This window comes from Dermacentor albipictus, chromosome 3 (genome assembly GCF_038994185.2).
Source record: "Dermacentor albipictus isolate Rhodes 1998 colony chromosome 3, USDA_Dalb.pri_finalv2, whole genome shotgun sequence".
Taxonomy (NCBI): domain Eukaryota; kingdom Metazoa; phylum Arthropoda; class Arachnida; order Ixodida; family Ixodidae; genus Dermacentor; species Dermacentor albipictus.
The window spans coordinates 184833018-184849217 of record NC_091823.1 but is presented as its reverse complement, the minus strand read 5'-3'; the positions used below and the strand labels follow the sequence as shown (position 1 = coordinate 184849217).

Genomic DNA, 16200 nt, shown 5'->3' with positions numbered 1-16200 from the left:
ACTGCATGCTTGGTTACTTGTGCCGTAATTTTAGCTCTGCCCCTTTTTCACTGAAGCTAACTCTTTACAAAACTTTTGTTCGCTCCAAATTGGAGTATGCTTCAGCCATTTGGGATCCAACTCAGTCTTCATTAGTTTCTACTCTAGAAAGTATTCAAAACCGTGGTGCATGCTCTGTCTTATCTAATTATTCTCGCTATGCAAGTATCTCTTCAACGAAATGAACTCTTAACCTGCCTGATCTTTCATCACGCCGCAAATGTTCCCATCTCTCCCTTTTTCACAAAGTTTTTCATTTGGCCCCCCTTGTATAAGAAACCCTTTTTACCCTTCCGTCTTATATTTCGGCCCGCACTGACCACAGCCTTAAAGTCGCGGTGCCGTTGTGCCGTACAAACCGGTACAGTGACTAATTCATCCCTAGGACAAGCACGGACTGGAATCGCCTTCCCGCATCAATCGCATTCATCACTGACTCTACCAACTTCAAGACCGCTGTTCAGGATGCCTTTTGTTAAAATTTTTGTTAATACTTTTGTTTGTATTTTTACTGCATTACTTTTGTTTTCGACTCCACTCCTTTCTGTAACGCCTTCGGGCCCTGAAAGTACGTGAAATAAATAAATTGTTTCCAGTACAGCGTAGCTGCCAGTAGTTTATTCGTTACTCAGATTTCATTCGGTCATTTCAATTAATTATCTAACTGGAGAAATACTGTCCTAATTATCAAATTTTCAATGAGGCATTTGTAGCCACCTCAAAATGACATCTAACTGCGGCGTTTTCAGTGACATACATGAGTATGTCACTGAAAACGTTGCTTACGAAAAATGCTTACAATTTTTTTCTGACTGGCAAAGAAACCTCACGAAGTATGAAAAATACCATGTGAGTGTGCTCCTACCCGCATCATAAAGCAATGCCATCAAATAAGCTGATTGAAAGCTACTGCATTGCCTGTCGCAAATCCGAAGAGACAGCGCATCATCTTGATAATGGTATGGAAGGAGCACCAACAGCAGGTTTCGGGGCTTCGCGGCTATTCCTTCCTCTCATTTCTATGTCACACTTATCCGTCTCCCATGGCCGACTGGTCACATTGATAACAAATGCACCTTGATAACGTGGCCGAAGCGCTGCTCACGCACGAAATGCGAAAAGCAATCTAATAGGCATAGAATGTTTCAAAATCACAGCTTTGCTCGCACGGCATCGAAAAAGTGAGACGAAGCTATATTTCGCGCCAGAAACTTGCTTTGGACCAAAAACAAATTAAAGTGACCATTATATTTTTTATAAAAGTGTGTACGTGCTGCAAAGACAGGTTCGTGTAAAAAAATATAGGCGAAATAAACTGACCGGGAAGCGACCTACGTGTAGAGAAAAAGGCAAAATCGATCAAGAAAGTAAACATGCCTCATCTAAATGAGCCGTACTGATAATCAACATGTCAGTACAAAAAAAGAAGAAAGAAAGAAAACCGATTTTAGTGTGCCCTTATTATCTATGAATTTGTAAGCTCCGTTGAACACCAGCCTGGAGGACCTATGCGAATAGGTCTTCTTTTGTAGCTACGCAGTATTGTGTCCATTTTATCGCATCTTCAGTAGCTTTCTTGACGACCAACGCCGTAATTCTGTAGCAGACGTCCGTTATCCTTGCCTTGAACTAATCAGATGTGTGTCTCGATAATGTAAGCATGATCTTTCACATAACCCCAAAGAAAGAAATCGACTGGAGAGAGGTCAGGTGACCTAGCCGGCCAATTTACAGGTGCATGCCTTCCAATTTATTGTGCAGGAAAAGTTGCATCCAGCCAGTTTCGTGCTCGGCTGCTGCTGTGTGCGGGTGCCCCATCTTGCTGATACTACAGAAGTCGAAAACGTGACAGTGGGACTTCGCTCCTTCAAGGATTTTGTTCACGTAATGCTATCCAGTCAGTGTGTGATCCAAGAAGATGAGACCGATTATAGCACCGGCGTAAATTCCAAACAACACATTGAGCGACCACTGGCACTGGTGCCGATTGCACCTTACCCAATGTAGATTGGAGTACCCCTAATAGTGTGCATTATGCAAATTTACCTAGGTGTTTCTGCGAAAATTGGCTTCATCTTTTCCCAAGCTCTCCACATTCATGTTAGCGGCGGATCATGTTTAAGCCTTCCCTCTATTTCTCTCCTTCCGAAGGAGATTGGCTTCCTATCGCATTAATTGCAGTCCCCCCTGGGCATGCCCAATTCTTTTGATTCTGTGGTTTGAGATAACGCGGAGTATATACATGCTGACTGAAAGAATAAAGGCACTTTGGTTGTTAGTCAGCGCTGTTTTCTGTGTCCCTTCACTCGTCCTGTTGTTTAGCGCTGTTTTTTATTGCTCGTAATCATGAACCAACCAGCCCAAATGCGTACTCTTCTGGCTTCATCTTTGCACATGACGTTGCTCAAAACGTCCGGTGACTAATCAGCTTATGTGAGGACCCAATTCGAGAAATCTATATGATTCTACAGGTTCCTATCTTCTAAGCATTGGTGCTGGTTAGAGTGGTACAGGTGAAACGCCGTCATTTAGAATCCTTCAAACTGATCACTTGGAAACTGGTACTTGGGCGGCCACGTCCCACACGCTAACATGAGGCTTTGAGGTCATAAATGCTAGAACATCTGCTTAGGCTAGGACTAAAAGATGGAGTCTTCCGCCGCTGTTTCTTGAAGCTGCCGGTATGTCTCAGGTTTTCATAATTTCTGATAATAGTCGATGCTTTTGGTCTACCGCCACGCTTCCATGAATGATATATATATATATATATATGTATATATATATATATATATATATATATATATATATATATATATATATATATATATATATATATATATATAATTTGCGGCCTTCTTTTTGTTGCATTATGCAAAAATGAGGTGAGGCGTGCAGACAGGACACAAGAGTAGAGAAGTAGAAAACACGAACGCCGACTATCAACTGAAGGGAGCACTGAGGCGAAAAAATAAAGACACAAAACTCATCTGCGCAAGCTCAGGAATGGTATGTATCACCACGTGTTAGTTGGGTACATGTGCCGGTCTACGTGAGAGATAACTGTTAAGGCACTTAATCTCTTCCTTATGCCAAGTAATCGAAGGCTGACTCAGGCACCCACTTCGACCATTATAGATATGTCATGCCTCTGCCATAAGACGCGTATCTTCATTCTTATGCCTGTACAATATCGCGCACTCATCTAACTCTGGCGTGCAGTTACAATCTTGGCAATGTAGAGAAAGCTTAGAAGGCGAGCACCGGTTAACGACCTTTTATGTTCCATTAGCCTCTGATTGATACACCGTCCCGTTTGCCCTACGTAGAACTGGCCACAGCTAAAGGGAATTTTATAAACCACACCCATACGACAGTCAGTAAAACTGTTGTTCTTATTGTGCTTCACTGGACAAATATCAGTTCTTTTTTTGCCTTTTACCTGCTCCTTTTTCCTCTGCATGTACGGCAGCGCATATCTTACGTAGCTTATTGGGAGCAGTGAAAGCAACATTAGCATCATATCTACTTGCAACTTTGTTAAGCCTCTGCGACACTGAATGAATGTGCGGAATAGCCGCTACTCTTTTTTTGCTATTACTGCTGCACATGTATGTGTACTGTGCGTCTCAAATAAGCTAAATAAAAAGCGACCAGCGGTAATTAGAGAGCAGAAAACTTGGCAAGACGCAGTCATCGTGACCTTGCATTGCCAGGAACAATTTTCGATTACTGAGGAATTCATTTCGTAAAATATCTGTGCCCGAACAATAAGTGTCGCCTTCCCAAGGCGGGTGCTCTTGCGCGCGCGCAGCAGACGCTCGCAAGTGATTTCCGCCGCTCGCTACTGTTGGCAAGTTGAGAAAACAGGCACGCAATAATATGGGAGGTCCCGTCAACCTTACAAAATTAGCGAGCACGCTTATCGCGACGACCGATGAAACAAAACTTTTGTTTTGGTAGAGTTCGCCCATAGCTGGTTCAAACGGCAGTGCAACTGAAATATAGACACAAGTTATCATGCGTTTCTCTGTATCTCGTCTTCGTCTCTGTTGCACTGCAATTTTAACCAGAGGGATGAAAGCTACGCAAGCAGCTGTAATAAAACGGAGTCTTCTTTTTTTCGACGGGAGAAGCGACACCAATCAGCCCACAAATGTGGAGAATGCATTCTCTTCGTCTCGTGCATAGAGTTTATTACAGCTTTGCGCACTATTGTCTACAAAAACACTGATAAGCGCTTTCAAAGCCTATCATACAAGTTTCTTTTCTTTTATTGCACAACGAAGGAATTGTATGTGCAAAAGCAGCGAGCATTTTCGCGACTATCGTTCTACTGGCATCGCCTCGTTTTCAGGAGCGTCTGCTTTTCCCTTTGTGTGTTCCGTTCCATGTTCTTTGCTTTTTCAAGGACGTGCAGCCTCATCAATGCATAGAACTTAATTATGTTTGTTGTCAAACTCCGCCCGTGCTCACTGCATCCCACTTCTTTAAGCTTCGCTCCCTGAAGAAAATGCAAAAAGCAGACTATGCTTTCAGCATGAAGCTGATTCCCGCTGAAATACACAGTAAATGTGCCCTCAGCATTAGAAACAAGCTCCTCAACAGCTTTGAAAGGGTAGATCAAGCCTCCATGATCAAACTATTTTGTTAATATGGAGTTTCCATAATGTTTTGCTTGTAGGGGCAAAATACAAAGGCAAGAGACACACTCTGGGCACGGAAATCTTTTTTAAGACTTTCTGACAACATAGCCAACTATGTAATATACCAACCTACTGTCACTGTGCTTTTCGGCACAGTTGTCATGATCCAATTGCTTCCCTTAATTGTGTTTCTAACACAGATTCTGCACACTCCAAATTGCCATTTGTTCACCAATAATCTCTGTTAGGTAGCCAGCCTTTCGTTTTGAAGCATCAGACAGCTTTAAGAGCGCGGTTACAAAGCCTCCTGGTGAGTTCCCATTTTTAGGCGGCCTTGCCAGACTGTAGAATGACAGGCTGTTTATTGTTATTAAAAACTGTTCACGTGAAGGATGGTCGTTACAACTAAATGATTGCCTTACGACACTGAATATATTTTCCATCTTGTCCTGACTAAGATTAGCCGTTAACAAGTACTTGTAGCCTAGTGAGCTACTTAAGTAGACTAAAAGAAACAGAGTGATTTTTGTGGTCACACGCAGTCCAAGGGCAGTTCCTGGGCTAGGAAATCCACCACCATGGTTGGCAGCGCAATCTTCCCATTCTTCAAGGAATACAATGAATTCTTCAAGAAACCTTGCACTTGGTGAGTTGGGTCGGAGGCCTCTCGATGGTATTATTGAGTCATTACAAATAATAACCGTTCCATAAACTTCACAAGCTCTTCCTCGGCTCAGTTGTCCCAAAGTGCCTGTCCAGATTATCTCTATAGAAAAAAATCCCCTTTAGTACCTTCTCGCTAAATAGTTGGAAAGCTACGTTTACGCGCATTTTTCACGCGCAAGGAGAACAAAACCTGTCTTTTTTTTTTTTTTGAAGGCATTGTCACAGAAGTTTAGCCCGTTGCATTGCACCAGGCCAAGGTACTACGGTGTCAATGTAAAGGCAGCGACAAGGTAAATTCTATCTGTGCACGTGTTACGCAAAACAGGCGACTTGTGTCTGCATTCTTTCGGCTGCCGTCAGTGACAGACCCGGATGGATGGATGTTATGAGCGTCCCCTTTGGAACGGGGCTGTGGGTTGCGCCACCAAGCGCTTGTTATTATACTGCCTAATCTCGATCCTGCCTAGGTTAAACAATAAAAAAAGTAAAAAAAATTACCGACGATTACGTTACTTCCTAATGCGAAATTTGAGCGCAGCAAATAAGCTGTTTCACCTTTTCGATAGATTGAGGCAAAGAAATCGAGCAACACATGTATGCGCTATCACAGAATTTGTTTGCGTTTGGCCTCGGCCTCGGCCGCGCGAACGGTAGAGTCTTCTCTGCGACGGCGATGAGCTTCTGCTTCAGCCTCGCTTACTGCTGGTTGCTCTCGACGGCGGCGATAAGCCTCCGCTTCGGCGGTGCGAACGGCAGGGTCTTCTCGGCGGCGGCGATGACCTTCTGCTTCAGCCTCGCTTACTGCTGGTTGCTCTCGACGGCGGCGATGAGCCTCCGCTTCGGCGGCGCGAACTGCAGGGTCTTCTCGGCGGCGGCGATGAGCTTCTGCTTCAGCCTCGCTTACTGCTGGTTGCTCTCGACGGCGGCGATGAGTCTCCGCTTCGGCTGCGCGAACGGCAGGGTCTTCTCGGCGGCGGCGCTTAGCCTCTGCTTCGGCGACGCGTACTCCTGGATCATCTCGACGGCGGCGACGGTAAGCTTCTGCTTCGGCGGCATGCACCTCTGGATTCTGACGGCGACGGCGCTGGGCCTCTGCTCTGGCAGCTCGTTTAGCAGCAGCAGCAGCAGACGGAGGACTTCCATCGGTCGTCTCGCTCATCGCTCAGAAAGAACTGGCAGATAATTTCGCAGTGGCGAACGGCAGCGGCAATTTCGGCTCGGGCGGTGCACATATACAGATCCGCCGCCACCGATCTGGCTCTCTGATTGCCACCGCACAGGGCGAACGGCAGCGGCAATTTCGGCTCGGGCGGTGCACATATACAGATCCGCCGCCACCGATCTGGCTCTCTGATTGCCACCGCACAGGGGTTGCATTGGAGGAGGAGCGAAGAAAGGAATTAAGTTCGAGCCGGCGCTTTGACAACCGGAGACTCGCAGGAAGAGGGGGGAGGGGGGCGGCGTGTACACCCAGCGGCAAACGATGGGGGCAGAAGCGCGCGCAGCAAGCGGACAACACGATAAAGGGAGGAGGGAAGAGATAGCGGCGACTGACTGATGCCGCTGACGCCGATAGTGAGTCAACCCCAGCTGCGGAGTTGGTTTCAGGGACAACGCCGCCGATGCCGACACAAACAATATGATACCCTCTCTTCCGCAGCGCTAAGAACCAGGTCTAGCCGTGGGAAGGTGGTCACGTATTCGTCGACGTGCCGGGGCCTACGTGAAATAACCGGCGCGTCGGCAACTGAAGAGCACCCTATCCGCCACACAAGAACAGGGGGGGGGGGGACCCTTTCCTCCTCTTTCTGCATGGCGGCGACGGTGTTCTATGCAGTCACGTTATCTTGACTCTCTAGCGGCGTCAGCGGCATCCAGCGGTATCAGTCGGTCGCTGCTAGCGCTGGGGGGATGAAAGGGGGGCGGAGCTGGTTACGAGGCCGACGACAACGCCGACGACGACGCGAAACCCAGGAACGGACTCCAAAGAGCTGCGCTCTAAAACACTGATTTCCCACAAGCAAATTTTCGGTTCCCCTATTGTGATGTTGCTATTGTTCCTATTGTTGCCTATTGTTCCCCTATCGTGGTGGGCTCGGTTGCTGTACCACAATGCAGACTACTAACCCGTTGCTCTTCGCCACGCAGGTGCTCGTGGCTATCGTCACCCACGAGCAGCTGCCATCACCGATAACTCCGGTTATCAACACGCCAGTGGAATGTGTGCTGCTGCCCTTCATCAATGAAACCGGCACGTGATTACCTTGTACGCCATCTGGCACTTACGCCATAAGAGTCGATTGTGCAACCTCATCTGCTTCAGCGCCCCCATGCGACATCTGGATGCTGGATTCTCTGTGGAAGGTCCCATCGGCACTGACACTAGGGCTGCCGCCAAGTAGAAAGCTGCCGCGATTGTCGACACCGCTTTCTGGGCTCGGTTGCTGTACCACAATGCAGACAACTAACCAGTTGCTCTTCGCCACGCAGGTGCTCGTAACCATCGTCACCCACGAGCAGCTGTCATCACCGATAACTCCGGTTATCAACACGCTAGTGGAATGTGTGCTGCTGCCCTTCATCAATGAAACCGGCACGTGATTACCTTGTACGCCATCTGGCACTTAAGCCATAAGAGTCGATTGTGCAAACTCATCTGTGTCAGCGCCCCCATGCGACATCTGGATGCTGGATTCTCTGTGGAAGGTCCCATCGGCACTGACACTAGGGCTCCCGCCAAGTAGAAAGCTGCCGCGATTGTCGACACCGCTTTCTGGGCTCGGTTGCTGTACCACAATGCAGACAACTTACCCGTTGCTCTTCGCCACGCAGGTGCTCGTAACCATCGTCACCCACGAGCAGCTGTCATCACCGATAACTCCGGTTATCAACGCGCCAGTGAAATGTGCGCTGCTGCCCCTCATCAATGAAACCGGCACGTGATCACCTTGTACGCAATCTGGCGCCTACGCCATAGAAATCGACTGTGCGACCTCATCTGTTTAATGGATGGATGGATGGATGGATGGATGGATGGATGGATGGATGGATGGATGGATGGATGGATGGATGGATGGATGGATGGATGGATGGATGGATGGATGGATGGATGAATGAATGAATGAATGAATGAATAAATGAATGAATGGATGGATGGATGGATGGATGGATGGATGGATGGATGGATGGATGGATGGATGGATGGATGGATGGATGGATATTATGAGCATCCCCCTTGGAACGGGGAGGTGGGTTGCGCCACCAAGCTCTTGCTACTATACTGCCTAATATCCTACCTAGGTTAAACAATGGAAAAAGGAAAAAAAAAACACTCTGAACTACCACGCCCAAATTTTCTGATCCCCTATTGCGAACTGTGCTTTTGTAGGTCTCCGTCTTTTGTCGTTTCCCTACTTTTCTTCCACCAATCCTCCAGTCGCCTCTTACTAATGTCTATTGCGGACATGTTTGCTTTACCACTGCTCCCTCTGAACCTAAGGGCTTCAGGAGGCCAGTGGTGCTTAATCGACCGCTGGGTAGACGTCTTCACTTTCTAATAAAAGATGCTCCGTAGTTTCCCTAGCTTTACCGCAGCAAGCACATGCTTCTTCCTTCTTATATCTCGCTCTATAGGTGCGTGTTCTAAGGCATCTCGATCTCGCTTCGAAAAGTAATGAGCTTTCCTTTGAGTCATCATAAATGGTTTCTTTCCCTGATTTCGTTTTCTCCTCTTAAGTAGTTACTCATGGCAGGTTTCTTTTCCATTGCCGCCACCCATGAGATTAATTCAGCCTCTTTGACTTCCCGCTTGAGCTTCTTTGTTGCTGTGTTGTCCACCCTACAGGCCGCGTACTTGCTGGTAAGCTTCCTAGTTCTTTTCCTCCACTGTGAATCAATGTTTTTCCTGTACAGATACCTGAACACTCTCCCAGCCCATTTACTTTGTTCCATATTCCTCAGCCGTTCTTCATACTCAATTTTACTGCGACCTTCCCTCACTTCAAAACTAGTCCAACACATATCACCCTGCACAGCTTCATTTGTGGTCTTCCCGTGAGCGCCTAGTGCGAGGCCACCCACTGACCTTTAGTTCCCGTCGAGTCCTGATTGTACCCCTGATTTAAAGCAAACCGCATTTCCAACACTAAATCCTGGAACCATTACACCTTTCCACATACCCGGAATCACCTCGTATCTATTGTATCCCCATAGCACTCTGTGCTTCATTATGGCTCCATTTCTCTTCCCCTTCACTGTTAGTGTTTTTTACTGTTTCCATATGTCTATTGCCTTCGTTTATCCATATACCAAGGTATTTAAATTCTGTTACCCGAGGTATTTCTTGGCACTGTATCTCCACTGTCTGTTCACTGTTTTCATTGAGTACCGTAACACCTGATTTTCTAACACTAAATTTCAAACCTAAATTGTTGCCTTCCTGTCCACAGATATTAGCCAGACGTTGCAAATCACTTTGCTTGTTAGTTAGCAACACAATGTCGTCCGCATAAAATAAACCTGGGAGTTGCTGCTGTATTACTGTACCCGCCTCTTTGTATGAGAGATTAAACCCGAATATTGCTTCCTTCTAGCGCCCTCTCCATCCTCACCATGTACATCATAAACAGCAGCGGGGATAAAGGGCACCCCTGCCTCAGTCCCTTGTTGATATTGAGTTGATATGTGGGGAGAGTGAGATTGTCGTCGTTGGGGCCAAGGTGAACGAGAATAGGGGCGGTTCGGCGCAGGAGAGTCAGTGGCGGCATTATCGGAGCGTGCGGCATAGTGACGAGAAGGGCCGCCTGAGGGGCGAGAGTAGGCAGTATAAGCAGACCGGGTCGGGGAAGTCCAGCGAGTTCGACAGTGCCGAGAAATGTGCCCGATGCGACGGCAGTGAAAACAAATGGGCTTGTCGTCAGCAGTGCGCCATTCAGATGGGTTACGGAAACGTGGCGGGTAAGAAGATGCGGGACGGGACGGAATCGAAGAAGCCGGATGGCTATCAGGGTGATGGGCCGAGCAGATGGTGTGAAGGCCCATGTTTTCGAACTCCTGGCGGACAACTGCCTGGATCAGGGAAACCGTGACTGCCGGTGCGTTGGTGGGGCTGGAGTCGAAGGCAGCCGGATAGGCGGCCTCAATCTCACGCCGAACGATCTTGGTAATATCGCCGGTGTTGTTGGGACGAGGAGCGTCGGCACAGGAAGAAGTCGCTGGGGTGTTGGGCAAACGGGCAAACTGCTGATCGATATGTCTGCTTTTAGCGAGTTCCAGGCGGCGGCACTCTTTGATAACAGCATCCACCGTCGCGACGTTGTTGAACACGAGCAAGTTGAAGGCGTCATCGGCAATGCCTTTGAGGATGTGGGATACCTTGTCTGACTCAGGCATGTGTGCATCAACTTTGCGGCACAGAGCTAAGACGTCCTGAATGTACGTGACATAGGGCTCTGTTGACGTCTGCACACGGCCGGAAAGCGCCTTCTGCGCGGCAAGTTTGTGACCGTAGGGGTTGCCGAACAAATCTCGGAGCTTTTGTTTGAGCGAATCCCAACTGGTGAGCTCATCTTCGTGCGTCCGATACCAAACTCGAGGTGTGCCACCGAGGTAAAAGACTACGTTGGCGAGCATGATAGTAGGGACCCACCGGTTATTGCGGCTGACGTGTTCGTACAGGCTGATCCAGTCGTCAACATCTTCCCCATCTTTGCCCGAGAATACGCCAGGATCACGGGGAGCGGGGAGAGTGATGTAGGTCGTCGAGGTGGCAGCAGGTGTCGGAGGTGGCTGAGTCGGGTTGTCGTCGCCGGGAGCCATGAAGGAAGGCTCGACGTACTGTCCACTGCGAAGCTCGGTGACGAGGTACAGGGAACGTCCACCTCCACCAGATATGTTACGTAAGAAGACGCAGATGAAAAGCTATATACAAGTATATTTACAACGTAATACGCCGCACTCGGCCAAGAGGCAACAGCCCGCGCTAGCCTCTAATCGTCGTCGTCGTCTTCTTACTGCTCGCCTCTTCGTCATTGGTAATATACTATTCCGTAGCAATATGAACTTTCTCCTCGCTCCTCATCCCTTCCCATTCAACGCAAACGGTACTTTCTAGGTAAATCTATCTGAAAAGCTGTAGGCAATCGTTACGTAAGCGTTCCCCTTCCAGAATATCCCACAAAATGTTGCGGTTTACGTTGTCGTAGGCACCTGTAATGTCTAAAAAGGCCACATACAACGGTCTGCTTTCTGTTTTTGATATTTCAATACACTGAGTAAGAACAAACAAGTTATCACCCAAACGCCTACCTATTCTGAAGCCATTCTGAAGCTCTCCCAAGATGCCATTATTCTCTGCCCATGCTTGAAGCTCTAATTTGATTGCCTGCATTCCTAGCCTGTATATTACAGATGTAATGGTCAACGGTCTATACGAGTGAATTCTGTCTTTCTGCCCCTTACCTTTATAAATTAAATTCATTCTACTTTGTCGCCAACTGTCTGGTATTCGTCTATCTTTTAAAGTTTTTTTTTTCACTGCTTTCACCAGAGCTTCCTTACTTTTTGGTCCTACTTCATTTACCAGCCTAACGGAAACCTCGTCTAGCCCTGTGGCTGTGCGCTTAGGAATTTTCTCTTCCGCTTTCTTCCAGTTTAAATTTGTCAGCACCAGCTCCTTTTCCACTTGGGTCTCTTTCATGCTCTTTTTTTCATCAAGTACAAACTGGTCATTGCCTTGGAAAGATTCGGCTGTTGCTTTTCGGATGTAATTTATTGCCGCTTCTCCTTCCTGTCTGTTTTCATCTTCGTCTAGGATATGTTGTTGTATTGTTGTTGACTTCCTGCCTAATAATTTTAGGTGGTTCCAAAATATTCTAGGTGCGCCGTTTTTCTCACAGATTTCTGACAAGCAACGTTCACTTTCACCTTTTAATTTTGCTTGCAGCAGTATTTGAACCATAGACTTTTTCTCCCGGAATATTTCCCATTTACTGGTTACTTCATCCTGTGGCAACTGCGCCTTCTTTGCCTGCCTGTGCTCTCGAGATACTTTCTGTCGTTCGGCGATCGTTTCTCGTATCTCCTTGTTCCACCAGCTTTTGGGTTACTTTTTTTCTTTCCAACGAACATGTTGTTTCCCTTTCCGTATTTCTGTCGTTATCACACTTAGAAGCTCACCATATTCCCACTCTTTACTTGGCCATTTACCAAGTTCTTCCTCAACTCTAGTGACTGTATTTGCTATTTGTCCAGCGTTCAAATTTGGACTGGCCATTTTGCTCTCCTTGCTCTCTTTCCCAACTACATATCCCATATTCAAAATGATGCGTTTATGGTCACTCCCTATCCTTTGTTAAACCCTTCCTCATCGATGACCATTTCTCTCAACTTATCATGAATTCCTTCTGTCATCAGACAGTAATAAATGGTCGATTGCCGGTTTCCCACTCCCCACGTGATCTGTCCTTCACACTTAGGCCCTGTATTCAGGATCACGAGGTTATGTTGCTCGCAAAGGTCCAGCATTGACTTCCCGTTATTGTCGGTATAGCCATCTAAATCCTGCATGTGGACATTCATGTCGCCTAATAGGATATCTTCAGCAAAACCCTTAATATCAGCGCTTATGCATTCCACTAACTCTTTATTCTTCTCTATTATTATTATTATTATTATTATTATTATATGACGTCCTCTGCTGGTCGACCAGTAAGCACGCGCACCGCTTTTTTTATTTGTTTTTTCTCCGCAAGACTACTGCAGCACTCAGCTACCTCGGGCAACGCTAGTGCGCGTGCGCCTCTGCTTGCTGCGGGCTGCCTCTCAACGTAAAAGTGCCTGCCTCGCCCCCCTGCTCGTCATAGTAGTCGCTCTGGACTGTTCTCTGCGAGGCGACACAAGCTGCCAGTTCCAGTGACAGTTACGTGGCGCCATTAGCGATTTCTGCGCTTCGCCGTGTGAGCGATACTAGCTGTGTGGGTTTCGACAAGAATTCCTTCGACGAACAGTTTTCCCCCTTCTAACGCCTGTATTGTAGTTTCCCCTCTGGTGTATATTAGCATATGTTTATATTATCTAACTAGTTTGCTTGTACAATGGGAAAAGATGACAGCTGCATTTCCTGTCATAAGGCTCTGTCTACTGATGGAAAATTAATGTCGTGTGCTCATTGCAAATATTCGTATCATCTAGGAAAGTCATGTTCTGGAATAGCACCTAACACTTTCACTACTATGGGGAATGCTAAGAGAGATGCGTGGGTCTGTAAATTGTACAGAAGTAACAAGAAACTAAACAGCGGCACAGAGGCTGAACTGCAGGGAAACAGTGCTTCTGAGTCTTCACTGTTGGATGAGCTAAGGGAAATCAGAAAAAGTTTGCAATCGTTGCCCATTCTGCATAAGAAGGTTGATTCTCTCCTATTGCTACAGGAAGAGTTCAAGGCTGTATCGAAATCAGTTAAGGAACTAGAAGGATCGGTGTCGTTTTTGTCTGAGCACTATGATTCTGTTTTGAAACAACAACAGGTCATTCAGGAACGTCAAATGTCTGATTTCGCTGAACTGGAAGCTCTGAAAACAACGGTGTTAACACAGGCAGTAGTAATACAAAAGCTACAACAAAACCAAAATGAAAGTGAGCAGTACAGCAGACTAAAGAATCTTGAGATCCACGGTTTGCCATTGAAAAGTAATGAAAGCCTAATACAAACAATCACGCAAATGGCAGCAAATCTGGACCTCTCGGGGTTTTCGTCTGACGATATTGCAGCCGTACACCGCTTAAAAGTCAAAATAGGTGGTACACCTGTGGTCTGGGTACGCTTTAAATCTGTAATTTGGAAGGAAAAATGGCTTGAAGTGCGGGGAAAACTGAAGAAACTACGTGAAAGTGCATCATTTCCAAAGATCTACTTCAATGATAACTTGACCGAAGTTAACTGTGATCTCTTCTGGAAAGCGAGAACGAAGGCAAAGGAGCAGGTTTATCAGTTTTGTTGGACGAAAGGAGGCAAGATCTTCGTGAAAAAGAATGAAACAGCGTCTCTTGTTCGAATTCGTAAACAAGCAGACCTGGAAAACATTGCTTAGCCAACATGCCTTTTTCTTTCAGTGAACTACCGGACTTCAGTTCATTTAAAAAATAATTTTCGTGCAGTTCTGATGAAGATTTTACCATTGTGAGCGTTAATATTTGAAGTCTGCGCAAATACTGGGACGAATTTAAATTTCTGGCTGAATCGGCAGCTAACATTGTAGACGTATTTGTGATTACAGCAATCAATGTTTCCCAGGCTTGCCTTGATGCGTTTACCTTGCAGGGCTTTTCCGCACATTTTGTCACACGAAGCGGGCGTCGTGGCGGAGGCATTGCTCTCTATGTAAACGACAACTGTGAAGTTTCTTCTGTTGATGCATCTTTAGTACATGCCGAATCTATGATGGTCAAAGTTTGTAAGAGGTCATTTTCTGTCCATATCTTATGGATTTATCGAGCACACTCATGCAGCCTTTCACGGTTTCTTGTTGAGCTTGAAGAAGCTCTGCGGCAGTGGAGCTCAGTGGACCAATTTTGCTTGATTGAAGACTTCAATATCAATGTTTTATGCCCTGAAAAAGTGACTGCTTGTGATTATTTATCTACGTTGTCCGCTTATGGTCTGGAATGTACAATTGCAGCTCCTACTAGAGCGGAATTAGTTAATAATAGCCTAGTGCAATATTGTTTAGATCACATAGTGGTCAGAGCTCCCAGCTGTTCATTTAGGTCATGTACTATTCTACAACGGATGGCAGACCACTATTTTGTAGCATGCCGTTTTGTTTTACCAGACGCGTCTGGAACGTCAACGGTGGAAACTGGATCTGGGCAGCGTAAATGCCTTGTCCCTACTGTCAATCAATCCAAGCTTGATGACCTTATCGTTTCGTTTGACTGGGCATCCATAACCAAAGAAGATTCTTCGGGCAAAGTATATGAAAGGTTCTGTATGCAAATGAAAAATTTTGACTTAAATTGCACACGGCTGATAGCAAAGCCGATAAGAAAGGGTCACTGCTGGATGAACACGGAAATTCTTGCTTCCATTTCGTATCGAGACAACTTGTGGAAACACTGCAAAAGAAATCCCAGAAACCAAGGACTGCGATTAGAATACAAGTCGGCAAGAAATAAAGTTGTTGCTCTTCTGCGTGCCGCCAAACGCCGTTACGTTTTTTATAAATTCCAACAATCTTCAAATAATGTTATCAAAGCTTGTTCTTTGGTAAATTATCTCAGAGGAGTGAGTTCCAATAACCGGTCTATTTTCGGTGCTTTTCAACAACCTCGCACAACAGTGGCTGATGCTTTCAACAGGCACTTTGTTAAAGCGTCCCAAAGGGCCGTCTCTCCATATACAAGCACTCCGCCGTTCGGGCATTCCGTATCTGCGTCGGCTTTTCTTCCGAAACTTTTGAGGGGTGATCTGAAAGAAATTATTTTCAGTTTCCGTCCTAACAAGCCCACTGGATATGATGGAATTTCTTTACACACCATCAGAAGGAATTTCAATGCGCTGTCAGATATTATCCTGCGTATACTGAATGGTTTTTTGGAAGGCGACGAAATTCCAAAATGCTTAAAAACTGCAGTTGTTGTACCACTACACAAGTCAGGGAAGAAAGATGCTATTGACAACTATCGGCCAATTTCTATATTGCCGATTATTGCTCAGGATTATTGCTTCTTTTCTTAAAAAATTTTCTATTCTGACCAATCGACAGTTTGACTTTATTTCAGGGCGTGGTACTGTGGCACTGCTTGAGGAATTTTGAGATGAAGTGTTCTCGGCATTCGATCAGAATCTTTTCTC

General features: G+C 46.3%; 1 protein-coding gene across 8 annotated transcripts in view; it reads left to right on the top strand.

Moving 5' to 3' along the window:
- The window catches only part of LOC139057669 (DENN domain-containing protein 2D-like), a 614144-nt gene that overhangs the window by 586030 nt on the left and 11914 nt on the right, over nt 1-16200 (top strand). The window contains exons 16-17 of one of the 8 annotated variants that reach the window (XM_070536316.1): nt 5225-5328; nt 13100-13115. The exons of 3 other annotated variants lie outside the window; for them this stretch is intronic. In XM_070536316.1, coding sequence (XP_070392417.1) covers nt 5225-5328; nt 13100 — 105 coding nt within the window. In that variant the 3' untranslated portion in view covers nt 13101-13115. Of the gene's footprint in view, nt 1-1800; nt 2322-5224; nt 5329-13099; nt 13116-16200 lie in introns of those variants that run through there. 4 more of the 8 variants (XM_070536315.1, XM_070536312.1, XM_070536309.1 and 1 more) reach the window with 4 other exon arrangements.